The sequence below is a fragment of the Magallana gigas genome, chromosome 6 (assembly GCF_963853765.1).
Source record: "Magallana gigas chromosome 6, xbMagGiga1.1, whole genome shotgun sequence".
NCBI lineage: Eukaryota > Metazoa > Mollusca > Bivalvia > Ostreida > Ostreidae > Magallana > Magallana gigas.
In genome coordinates this window covers 18,461,730-18,474,729 of record NC_088858.1, presented here as the reverse complement: position 1 = coordinate 18,474,729, position 13,000 = coordinate 18,461,730, and the positions used below count along the sequence as shown (strand labels likewise).

The 13,000-nt window shown below is 30.8% G+C and overlaps 1 protein-coding gene across 5 annotated transcripts; it reads left to right on the top strand.

Moving 5' to 3' along the window:
* Nucleotides 1–998: 998 nt before the first annotated feature.
* Nucleotides 999–11,354, top strand: LOC105339595 (uncharacterized). 5 transcript variants are annotated; one of them, XM_034467672.2, is made up of 15 exons: nucleotides 999–2,031; nucleotides 2,138–2,260; nucleotides 2,382–2,495; nucleotides 2,808–2,885; nucleotides 2,969–3,090; nucleotides 3,480–3,566; nucleotides 3,662–3,754; nucleotides 4,072–4,185; nucleotides 4,507–4,705; nucleotides 6,355–6,510; nucleotides 6,802–6,887; nucleotides 7,303–7,373; nucleotides 7,484–7,572; nucleotides 8,208–8,493; nucleotides 8,614–11,354. In XM_034467672.2, the coding sequence occupies exons 1-15, from the start codon at nucleotides 1,965–1,967 to the stop codon at nucleotides 8,699–8,701; spliced, it is 1,773 nt and encodes a 590-aa protein (XP_034323563.2). In that variant the 5' UTR covers nucleotides 999–1,964; the 3' UTR covers nucleotides 8,702–11,354. The 5 variants fall into 5 exon arrangements, with proteins under 5 accessions (XP_034323563.2, XP_034323559.2, XP_065943540.1 ...); XM_034467668.2 differs by having other exon boundaries at nucleotides 1,010–2,031; nucleotides 8,608–11,349; XM_066087468.1 differs by lacking the exon at nucleotides 2,382–2,495 and having other exon boundaries at nucleotides 1,011–2,031; nucleotides 8,608–11,350.
* The last annotated feature ends 1,646 nt before the right edge of the window (nucleotides 11,355–13,000 follow it).

Sequence of the window (13,000 nt, the reverse complement as noted above, 5' to 3'; positions counted from 1 at the left end):
CGTCAAAAAGACAAATTCTTCCCGTTATAAATTAAAAGGAAAAATACTTTAAAATAACAAAGCCTTGAAAAAATGAACTTGTATCGATAAAGATCGCCCGACTTTTGACCATACAATAAAACAATGGTGGTAGAAAGATAACGGAAATACTAGCATCTATTTCCAAAGACGGAAATAAACAAATGTTAAGAACGTTATCCAAGATCAACTGTTGATGTCTCATTCAAAAAGCAATAGTAAGTATAAATTATCATTCTTTTTTGGCTATTCAAAATGAATTAATATTATGCAAGTCTGTGAAAACAGCCTAACATTTCTACAGAATTAAATCTAATACTGTGGGGTCATCATTGTTCGCGGGAAACTAGTGTTCATGACTTTCGTGGGCAACACGAAATGTACTTCCCCTCGAACGTATATACATTGGTTTTGTATTAATTTACATAATAGAACTTACGAAATTACGTCCCCACGAAAAATTTGATGTTCTCATTTATAATTTACTGTTCATTTTGTCTTCGACATTATTATAAATATTTGGCAATCTCTACAAACAGTGATTTAAAGATAATGTATCTCTGCTACAAAATGCACTTTATTTTTGTTGGCAACGCAAAACAATCCTTAAGTCAACTTAAACCGGAAGTGAAACGTGTAAAGGCTCGTCTTATTTCGCAACTTGTCAAGATTGCTACATCGTTCTTAGCTACTCCGGGAATACGTGAAAATTAGACATATCAACGGCAAGATAAACAAAATTATGATTTGCCGGTTTAAAATTAACACCCAATAGAGACATGCATAATGAATTTTGAATTCAAACTTTGCCTATCGTTTACTTAATATAATAAAAATATTGAGTAAATATTTAGATATTAGGGTTAGTGTGTATAATTTAAACACTATGAAATACACAATGTTTACAATTTCAAAGTCCATTTCGTTTAAGACTATCAATAAGCAAACATGATGCTAGATGTTTTTTTTTACAATTGAACATAATAACATCAAAGAAATACTTGTAAAAAATGTCTTGTCAATGTTTGTATATTAAGAGAATAAGGCTATTTAAAAAATAGTACATTATAATGAAAACAAAAATAACGAAAAACAATTTTCCTATTCATCTAACACACCAAGTGCAAAAAAAACCACAAATACCATTAGAACGTGACTTCACGTAAACCCTAGATTTGTAAATAAATGTTGAGCGAGATATTAATGTGTTGATCGACATGCAGAGTCCAATTTGAGTGAAAGGGGTAGAAAAACAAATTAGGAACATAGAAATCAGCACAAATGACTGCATAGCAATTTCCGCTAATGACAGGTGACTGTAACAAGTTATATACATGTAAGTAACGTACCAAACATCATTCAGAATAATTTTATCATCCTGTATCCTGTATGTGAATGTTTTTTATCTATTCTCTCTTTTTCTTTCTCTTCTTAGTGTCTCTATCCTCTCTTTCTCTGTATTCTTTCCCTTTATCTCTCTCTTTATCTCTCTCTTTATCCATCTATCTACCTATTTATTAATCTATCTGTCTGTATGTCTGTCTATCTATCTATCTATCTGAAAATTATACACTTGAACTAAATCAGGAAATTTGTCTGATACAAGGAAGTTGTAATTTGTAATGTTTTAACATACCTAAAACACATAATGTAAAATACACTTTCGTTTTACATAAAACAGCATTATAAAGATTCTGACTCTTGTCAAAGATGGCATCTTTGAAAACAAAACGATTCATCTAATTTAACTTTGGATACAAAATTATTTTAAAAACCTCGACATTTCGGGATAAAACTGAACAAAATATTTCCTTACGCAGTTTATTTTCCTGTTGTCCTTCCTGTTGATAAAAAAATTTGGAAACCTTGTGATTATACAATAATGTAGTTTTCGTTTAAAATCATCTGACCATTCAATTGTCTGATACATGCGATGAAAATATAAGATGGAGTCAGGTATTAAAAGAGCGGAACAGATGTGTAGGACTCGGTCGTCTATTGCAGCCAGAGAAAGTGAGTTTTCATATATAAACGTCGTTTCTGCTAAGCTTTATTGTACGAGATATTTATCAAAGTTATAAAACTAATGTATGGACTTATTTTCTTTTATGCGCATTAGACTCTCGATTGCGTCATCAACATGGCAGAGGACCATGTAATATCTTCATTTTAGATACATCTTCTAGTCTCGGGGAGGAAGGTTTCAGACAAATGAAGGAAGCGTTCACGGGCATACTTGATGGTACTTAATCCTTAGTTGCGGTTCTTGGATATATATTTTTATTTATTTTTTTTTTTTTGGGGGGGGGGTCAATGAATTTTGTAACATACACTACCTAAACGTATCATATTACATATTTTAGAGTATGCAAACCATCAACATATTGACGAAAACGTAGCAGTTATAACATGCGGACGGCATACAGAATTTCAACGTTATTATTCTAACCATTACGAAGATATCAAACAAGCCCTTGGTATACGCTGTTTAGTTTTACTTACATATGTTTCGGACTAGAAGATAGAACATGGATTATAAGAAATTGTATACAGACAGTTGCATATGATTAATTCTTTTATTCATCCATTTATTTTATCTTGTGTCTTAGTACATCTACTTGTGAATTACAAGTTGTTCTGCTTGGAAAGAGATTTCTAAAGTAACTCCAAACATAATAAAGCGTATTTGTTTGATACATGTAACAAAAAAGTTTTTATCAATAATGTTCTCAAACAGTCTTGAATATTTCTTTAATAAACAATAAGTAAACCTACAGATTTTTTTTCAGACAATGGTGAAATTGGAGGGCCTTCACCATTAACAGTTGCTATGTACCTGTCCCTTGAAAGTTTGAAACGTGATGTCAGTGGGTGTCATTGAATATTTAGTATGTTTTGTCTGAAATTATGTCATAATATACCTTTTTTATAAAGAATGAATATGTTTCAGGTCATTCGTACGTAATGGGAAGTTTTCATATTCACCCAAGAATAATTCTCATATCAGATGGAAGGCCAACAGATTTCACAGAGTCGATTTCTGATGACTGTCCTTCAAATGAAACGGAAAGAGTATATATGATAAATTGATATTGCCAAATTGATTTCACAACGTTCCAATCATTTATTTTTATTCGTGAGGGTCAATGTTCGTGAGAAGGCATGCTTTTCCTGCTTTGTTTGGACGTAACTTCGTTAGTACATGTAGTGTATTAGGAATAATTTTAATGAATATCTAACAATTGCTATTATAAACGTCCCCTGGAATGTAGATTCGTGGACAAGGGTTACCCAACAAAGCCACGTACATTGGTCCTCCATGAACAATTATAATTCTAAAGTACCCTGTATCTAATGTTCATACGATGCTAATAAGTAGATTAAGCAATTGGACGGGTACGTGTACAATGTATACAATTTTACCTTGTACTGAATATAAAAATAGATTTTCAATTTGACAGGATGCGTCTCATTTATTAGACATTACAAGGCACATAGGAAAAAAACATCCAATATTTTGTATTCCGGTAGGAAGGAACCCTGATCTGGTAATCTTACTTATTTGTATTAAGGATAAATTTATGATCAATTACTTTTAGTTATATGCATTCATATATTTATCATTTTATGTATATATTTTCAGAGATTGTTAGAATTCATTAGTGCCCAGTCACGGGGAGGAAAGATGATCAATTTCAGAGAATCTAAACAATTTGCTAAATACTCTCTGAATACCGTAAGATATTTTCTGTCAGATATGTACATTTAGCTGTATAAAATTAGTTAATTAAAATAAATATGGCCGTAGAAGACACAAAAATGAAATTTAATCTCTTTTTATTGAAACTATGTATTTTTGTTTTCGAATATCATAAAATGGTTTCAACAACTACATTGCAATTTTTATGAAAAAGATTAAATTTTGTTTCCTACATTTACAGGTCGTTACATATTTCATTTACCTTACTTAGCCATTGTTAAATACATTTAGATGTAATTTAAACATTTGAGTATAGAAGTTTGTTTGATTGATGAACTTCCCTTTTTATGTAGAAAATTGCTTCGAACTTGTCGTTTACAATGGAGAATGACGGTAATGACCGAGAGAGAATTCTGACGTCACTTGTGTGTACATTTCCGGAAAAAGTGTTTACCGAGATGGACCTTGTAAGTGAAAATCAATTTATAAACTATCCTTCTATTAATCTACTGTTTGCCTGTAGATATTTTGCCTGATACTATGTACTTTTGAATATCAAAACATAGTCAAATATTAAAAAAATGAGAATAGTTGCTGCAGTCACAGTGCAAAATGTGAAGAATTTATACAGGCTTAACTGATTATATTCAACTCAATATAAAATATTTTCAATTTGAGCCTTAGCTTATGGCCATGTTTGGATTGTGTGAAATATGTATATGATTATGTCACAATATTAATTATGTCCTGTTCACTATATCTTTATAAGTGCATTGTAATCATTGTAGAATGACATATATGAAATTTGCTCCAAAAAGTTCTTGTACCAACCGATAGATGAAAACACTTTAGAAGAAAAAGATGCTTATGAGGAAAGAGACCCACGAATGCCCTCCCTAGGTTCCCGAGTCAAACGTGGTCGAGACTGGAGATATCCTGATCAAGATAAGTTCGGTCCTGGAACGGTGATAGGACATTCCAAGAGAGGTACAAGTTATTTCATTTGTTGATTTAAATAACGTAAATGATTTTAGATTTGTACATAATTGATACTATTAAAACTTTAAACATGGGTCTGTAAATAATGAACAATATTACATCTTTATCTGTATATAACACTGTGCTGGATAATTATGCCAGTGCCAAGGTGGCATTTTTGCACCCGCTTAAGATGCAGTTTCGGAAAAATCCATGTATACCAAATGATAGACCATTGTCTAGAGAGTATATAACCACTTTTGATTTTAGTGTGTTTCACCTGACAGGTGAGATATTTACCTTTAAAAATTAATATCCCATCGGAAAATGATAATTCCCATAGGAGAATTGACTCTCCTACAGGAAATATTGACTATCTAGGATTTTTTAAAAGTCCTGTAGGAATTATATTTCCTGTAGGAGAATGGTAATTCCTGTAGGAATTTGATTCAGACATGTAGTTTTCCTATAGGATATTAAGTTTTCCTATCGGATATTATCAAATCCTATCGGAATTGAAATTCCTATAGGAAGCTCTTGTATTCCGATAGGAAATTTCAAATTACCTATAGGAATATTGATTTTCCTATCGGAAAAATTATTTTCCTATAGGAATTTATTTTTGAAAGGTAAATATCTTACCTTACAGGTGAGATACACTGATAACAAAGGTGGTTGTTAACTCTTTAAGCAATGGTCTATCATATGGCATATTTGAATTTTTCGATATCTGCAGCTTAAGCGGGTGCAAAAATGCCACCTTGGCACTGGCATACATGTAATTATCCGGCACAGTGTTATATAAAAACTTTGAAGACTCGTCAAATTATTTTAATTAATAAATTTTAATGTTTATTAATGCATTTAATGTTTTCCCATTTATTTATTCTTTACAAACAAGCATATAATAACGTCCCGTTCTTGATATTTACGTATCAATAGTACCACACAAATGTACATATGTAGAAAAAAAATTACAATATATCATGATTTCAGGAAAGAACAATATTATATGTACACTTTACATCTGTATGTGGTTATCAAATAAAAATTCAAAATCCCTTCTTTTACTGATAATTTACATAGTGGTTTGAAGTATCTAACGAATTTGCCTCTTAAAATTAGAGTGAATATTCAATATCTATATACATAGATAACCACATATTACACAGTTTACATTTCCGTAAATTCACAAACATAATTCATGCTCATGTGTTTTTATCTGGTCTCACAAATCGAAGGGTTTCACTACCATATATCAAAGTCTGTGTCTATGTTTGAAGCCCTTGGTATCCATCTGACTAATGCATATACTGTGGTTTCATCAATATTCGTTGAATACCAATTTTCGTGGATTTCGTTGTTAAGTTGATCCACGAAATTAAATGTTCATTGAAGTTCAATTTCAACTAACATTTTGTATTGATTGGATCATTGGCCACGAAATTACGTATCCTTGAAAATGTGGTTTTTAGAAAATCCACGAAAATTGATACCCACGAAAATTAATGAAACCACAGTATGTATTTTCTGTACAAATAAAAAAAAATGAATATTTTTTAAATATTTTTTTCGGTAAATTGTATTTCAATATCTTTATAAACTCTAGCTTTTTGTGAGAATCTACTCGTCTTTTTTCTATACCGCTGATTCAAAAGATGGATGGTTAAACGTCGAATGGGACACAGGCTCTATACATAAGTATAGATATGGGTCAGCAGGTTTAAAGACGGAGAAATTTGATGTACAGGTCTGCAACGAACCACGGATTTTAAATGATGAACTGATTGCAACAGGCTGCAATGTCACAAGAGGTACATGTAAACCTATCCCAAAGTTGTAAATCAAAGATTATATTGGAAATCTAACTACTCTAAACAAATAGAGATACACGTCGTATCTTTCTTGTTTCATATAGCGAAATGTAACCACTTTGATCTTTTAAAGAATAGCAATATCGAATATATACATGGTGTGATTTAAAGTTTATGGTTTTGTTTAGAAAAATATCGAATACGAAATTATTTGTTTTTTTAATTAAACGAGATATCAGTGGAGATGTAAATAGATTTATGAAAAGCAGCTGGTCACATGTGTTTTATTAGGTCCGGATTGGGTTTGGAATGACCAGGACGGTGGTACCGGAAATATCGGATCAGTTCTTCGTGTTGGGAGAGATGGGATAGTCCTTGTAAGATTGTTTACAAAACAAGCATGTAAAAGTTATTTAATTCCAAGGTTTCTTATTCACAAATCCTGCAAAATTTCATTGTTGCTGAAGAAGACAAAACAATTAAAAACCTTTTGAACTGAAAAAACCGCTTACTAATTAAGCATAAACATGACAAAATTTAGAAAATAATGATTGATTGGAAATTATCATGATCAATTTAACGAACAAGCAAAACATATCAACGATTGGTGTGAATCCACATCCAAGATAACTTTAGATAATTGATTACTTAAAGCAGAGCGCAGTGTACTTTTCAGTAGTTTTACATAAAAGTTTTATTCTTAAAATGAATGTGATATTTAAAATTTTTATTCTTCATTATATAAACCTTTCAACCCATCCATCAAATGCCTAGTACTCTTTTCCCATCTAGGTGCAGTGGGAAAATGGAAGAAGAGGGACATATAGATTTGGAAATTATGGCTTCTTTGATCTAAAACTTTGGCAAATATATTTTATCATTTTATTGAAATTATAGTTAATTAACTATTAAGCGTTTCAAAACACATATGTTTTCCTGCTTCAATATTTTGTTTTTTCAAATGGACTTGTAGTGATCCATTCTCCCCAGAAGTCACAAGGTATCATCTCAAGAAAGCTGCGCCGAATTCTTCTGTTGAAACTGAAGCATGTACGAAAGAGGGTATGAATCTAATATAACAACGTCATATAAAAGTGGGTTCGTGCGCGATCAGATTTATAATGAATGATTTGATCAAGAGATGAACCCGTTTTTATTTCCAAAAAGACTTTAAAAATAATGATTTATTCCTTTATCATCTATATTGGTATGATACGGAAAGCAAAGAAAAGCTTTTTGGATGCACACAATAAAACGTTTAACTTAAAGAAACAAACGGATATTTTTATAATACATGTAGTTGCAGTATTCACAGGGTTTAGTTTTTACTAAAATTCGTAAAACGCAAAGATTTTTTTATGTTACTTTTAAGTCATAGATAAAGATTTAGAAATACGTGTTGAAAATGCAATATGCTTTGATACAGTATTTGATCAAGACAGAAAGACACAATAACAACGGAAAATTATCAATTTTCTGCCTAATATTTTTGAGGAAAAAAACTACGTTATACCTAATGTTAAAAAAACACAAGAAATGACATAGATTTTGCTTCGTTAAATTGGTTTACATAATAAAAATCAATTAGAATTCTGGTGTAATTGTCAGCATGCTTTTAAATGTCTATATTCACTGGTAACATTTTAAGTAGGAATTGTAAAGATTTTAATTCACATTCAACCAATCTCGCTGTACAGATCAGGATTTAGCGTCAAAATCATCGAATGATAAAACTGTTGAAATGACAAAGAAGCCTATACTACATGTAGCCAAAGGAAAGTATTTCAAAAATGACATAGTAAGTAACAAACCATCAGATACTGATACCGATGGGCCAACTTATCCATGTACAATGAATCAGTGGCTCTGGAAAGATGACAACGGACAATGGAATCAATATTCGAGAGAAGTGAATGCAAGAATTAATCAATCTTACAAACGTGATCCAAACTCAAGTGTTATTGTTACCATCCTGGATAAAGCGTAAGTTTCAATGATAAGTCGTTAAGTAAACAAAATGTAATCCACGTATTTGCTAAAGCAACCTATTTGGTATTGCAGTATATATGTAAAATACTCATCAAAAGCAACGTTTAGTTACAGGGTTGTGATGGCTAAAAGTAAACAGATAAACCTTGCGACAAGAGAGATAGCTGAAGTGAAATTGTTGAAAAACGACTCGTCTCCATGAAAAACACGAGCAACAATGTTTAAACCTGTGTCTTAGTTTGAAAAATAAACCTATACATTCTTATAACGTTATTGTATTCGATGTCTTTTCTTTTGTCTATAATCGGACATCCAAGAATGATACCTTTTAATCACATTAGAAGTTTCAAAACGCAATAAGCGCCTCTGAGTACAATATTATATTGATTTATACAGAAATTTGATGTGTGTTCGGTATTGATATCGAATTAAAGATTATTTTATTTATCATTATTATCTAAATGTTTTAGAAAAATTGATGTGTCGTTAATTGGTTCAATTCTGCTTTATATGTTGAATTAATAAGCATTTCATCTAACTGTGTATTTGGTATCTGAACACATTATGGACGTGACGGAGTCGTTGTTGGCTTTAATGATAGCATTTTAAAGATGTAAAAGTTTTCATACACGATATTCATCATTAATTTATAGTAAAACTATCGTTATTATAGAATGATTTAATGTAGACAGTTTTGTTTAATTATTCAGACGAATTATTATTCAAATATTGTATAAAAGGCAAACATACATGCCAAAATCACGCCAATTTATTCTTTTTCCCTATATTTCAATGGTATTCTGATCTCATTCTTTTGTCCGATTTTGAGGAAATTCATTTTGTACATTTTGACATACATTGAAATAGTTTTTGTGAACACAGTGAAATTTAGTTTTTCAAACACATCATAAAAATATTCTTTAGATTCCTTCTACATATCATTTGCAAAATGCAAGCTGAAAATCTTACAATGGAGTGTTGACACATTTTCTGAAGAACTTAAGTAAACTATGCCACTACAATTCCAAAAATAAATTCTGAACAAATGAATTTAGAAATTTTCAAAATCGTTTAAGGGATGGCGTTTTAATTTTTTAAAATATGTTGGTTTTCGATGAAAAATATAGCAAAAGAAACGACATAGCCTTTGTCATTTATAACACATATTTTTAGTTATTACTTTGTTCAATTTTTTGTTTCAATTTGTTCAATATTCACAATAGTTTGTCACTTGGAAAGGGACTTGGGTTGACTCAATAATTCACAAACAACCACCGTATTAAAGGTTTCCTTTAAGGTATCTCACTCCTCATGTTTTGATTTCATTGCGCAGATGATCATTATATTTAAAATGAACATGATTTTATTTATTTAATCATCACAGATAGATTATTATTTCATAATTACACAACATTCATATAGAAAATCCATTTAAATTCAAGAAACAAACAAGTTTTTTGGGGAACTATTTTTTCGTGCGGAAGGCTTTTTAGACGAAAATGACAGAAACAAGCAATTTTATAAATTTTCAATATACTTTTCTTTTTATTATACTTTATTCATTATTCACATTTTTAACATTTGATAGGTTTGTAACATATTTTATAGGTTCTGTGTGACATGTACAAAATCAAATCTTGAGAATATGATAGCCGTTTAGCATAAAATCATGCATATATATAGAACATGTCTGAATTTTTTTAAGCCAAATTTTACGAGAATTTTACCTTTGAAGCCCTATATCTAAAATTTGACATCACTGACCCCCATGTTATATTATGTCAAAATGATACTGAATACATATTTAGGCAAACTGGATTAATCTTATAAAATTCTTGATATTCAAAAAGTTTTTATTTCAAATCAAATTGTAACTATTATAGAAATTGTCTATTTTAAGTGCGAAAAGGTCACACAAAAATTTATGCAGCTTTGTACAAATTTTTTTCGTAATCCCTCTATTCAGTGTGACCATTGTGCATAATTAAAAACAATATTTGAAGAAATAAGTTTGCTTAATCAAAAATACTGACAACAAATCCTAATCAGGATGAAATTGCATTTTAGGTGTAAAAAGGTCAAATTAAATGGGCCATAACTCAGAGGGATGGATACTGATCCCCCATTATCTTTGTATTTTTTAAGTTTGTTTTGTCTACAGATTTCAATGATATACTTATCCAGAAAATCTTGATACAACAACATTGAGGAGTGGGATACCTTAAGTCCTTTCTTTAGGATTATTTATCTTTAAAAAGGGAAATTAAAAACAGCAAGTAATGATATGCAAGTAGCTGATTAAAACTGTATTAAAAGGCGCAGTGTAAAAGTGGCTATTAGTCAGCACAAAAAACAATCGCAAAAATACATAAATAACAACAATTGTCATGATAACCACCTCGGAAAATCATCAATTTATACTTCATGTACTATACAAAATAATGCGCTTGATATTTTGTGCTTTATAACCATTAAATCGGTATAGAACTGCCAATTTTTGTAAATATTATAAATATTGTAACATAAATATTCCAATTGGAACTTTTATTTTAATTAATCTAACAGCGAAAATGAGTCATACAAATTGGATATCTTAACGGTAATAAATTAAAACTTTGTGATCGTCAATTTAAGCTTCCGCTACAGATAGATTTAAGTCATTGGAAGAAATCCTTACTTAAGACTGGTAGACTAATTGTTTTTCGAACAGATAGCGGTCTTTCCACCTTATTATTATTTTATGTTTACGGTGCGGTACAGAATATCTTGCTAGATGCTCATTAGACTACATACAATTTGGTCAGCAAGGTATGACATTTAATACTGAATTATGTCATGTCATGTGATTATTCAGGTATAAAAATAAAGAAGATAAAGTCAGCTATATTTAGTTAACATTTGCATTTTGTTGTTATACTTTTCACCTTAGTTTTTGAAACATTGTTGTTGTACTTTGCACTAATTATACAGTTACAGCAAAAAAAACTATTCTTATAGTGATAAATGTCGTTACAAGAAATAGGGGAAACCATCATCAATGATTTTTAATAGAATTTCTTTTTATTTCAAACCATTGCTTTAAGAAGTCGAAAATGTCGTTGCAATAGAAAAGACTGCTCTAGAGGCTTGCTGTCTTCGCACATAATAAATGGTTTGACTTTTAAAACAATTTACACTCGAGAAGACACAGGACCTAATGTGATACATGTTTGACCAAATTGTATATCATATTGCCCCAATCCAGCAAACTATTGAGATTTTACAAGAAGACGCTCCTGTCCCAAGTAGTCCGAAATCTCTACGATAGATAGTTAAATCGTTGTAAGTAATTTTGTGGAAATTCAATACTTTCATGGGCAATGACTACTATAAGGTGGCCTCAGGTCCTTTCAGAATAAATACATTTATGAACCCTTTAAATGTACTGAAGATATTGGTTAAAGTTTCAAGTTTCTATTTCTTACAGTTTCAGAGGAGTGGCGATAACAAGTATTTCCTGCTCAAAGGGCATTAACTCTGTAACTATTTCAAGGTATAGTAGGGGCTAAAGGACGATATCTTAAAATGTTTTAAGATGCCCAACTACATCAATAAAAAATGGGTTTTTTTCTATTACCCTAAACAATTTGGATTCGCTGGTTGTGCGGTAAAAGGGGTAGACACATATAGGGAATTAACTTTTTTATGAAAACAATTAGTGAATATACATTCAAAACATGAAAACAATCTTTGCACACCACATATTTTCTCTAAAATATTATTTGCAGTAGGGTAATCACACACCAAGTGTTTTGATGTCGGATGTTTGATAAAAACAATTTCGGGGGGGGGGGGTACGCTTGGTAGTTGCAGCAAAAAAAAATTATTTAGTTTGATAAAGTTTACGAAAAAGGAAATCAAAAGTAGGAAATATCCCATAAACGCACAAAAATTTACTTTTTTGAACCGTATGAAAACCGTATCTCCAGAGTGGATAAAAACCAACAAACAACCCACGCCCAGAGGCAGGTCATTTTTTCCATGATCTCCGCCTATATATAAAGCCTATTGTAAAAATACTTTGGAAGTAAAGGATGGTGGAAAAGGCGTAGTTTCGCCAATACTTTAATTATTCCCTTTTCAAATACTGTTTATTTAACTCGACCTGTGCGTGCACATGTTAATATCGTGTTTTCACTGATATTAGGCTCCCGGAATCATAATACCGTTATTGTAAAATAAGGGATTCTCTTGACCTTTGAGAATTATAAATATATTAACACACAGACCCCTCTCTCAGATATTGGTATCACTCATATTAATGATGGAGAATCGCTTTTCCCAGATTTTTTTTTCTATTTCTTTTTTTTAAATTTGTCAAACAACTGTTTATAATGAGTTTAGATATTTTATATATATAGAGTTTGATGGTACCTTAAAACCTTAAGAATTAATGCCATGATTCAAGTTTTTCATTATTATTTGAATACGCTCTTCAATATCAGTTAATTAAGTGGTACAA

Coding starts and splice junctions, on each gene's coding strand:
- LOC105339595 (XM_034467668.2), top strand. CDS start 1,965: ATGGAGTCAGGTATTAAAAGAGCGGAACAGATGTGTAGGACTCGGTCG. Junction 4,186..4,506: donor TGTTTACCGAGATGGACCTT/GTAAGTGAAAAT, acceptor TAATCATTGTAG/AATGACATATATGAAATTTG. Junction 6,511..6,801: donor AGGCTGCAATGTCACAAGAG/GTACATGTAAAC, acceptor GTGTTTTATTAG/GTCCGGATTGGGTTTGGAAT.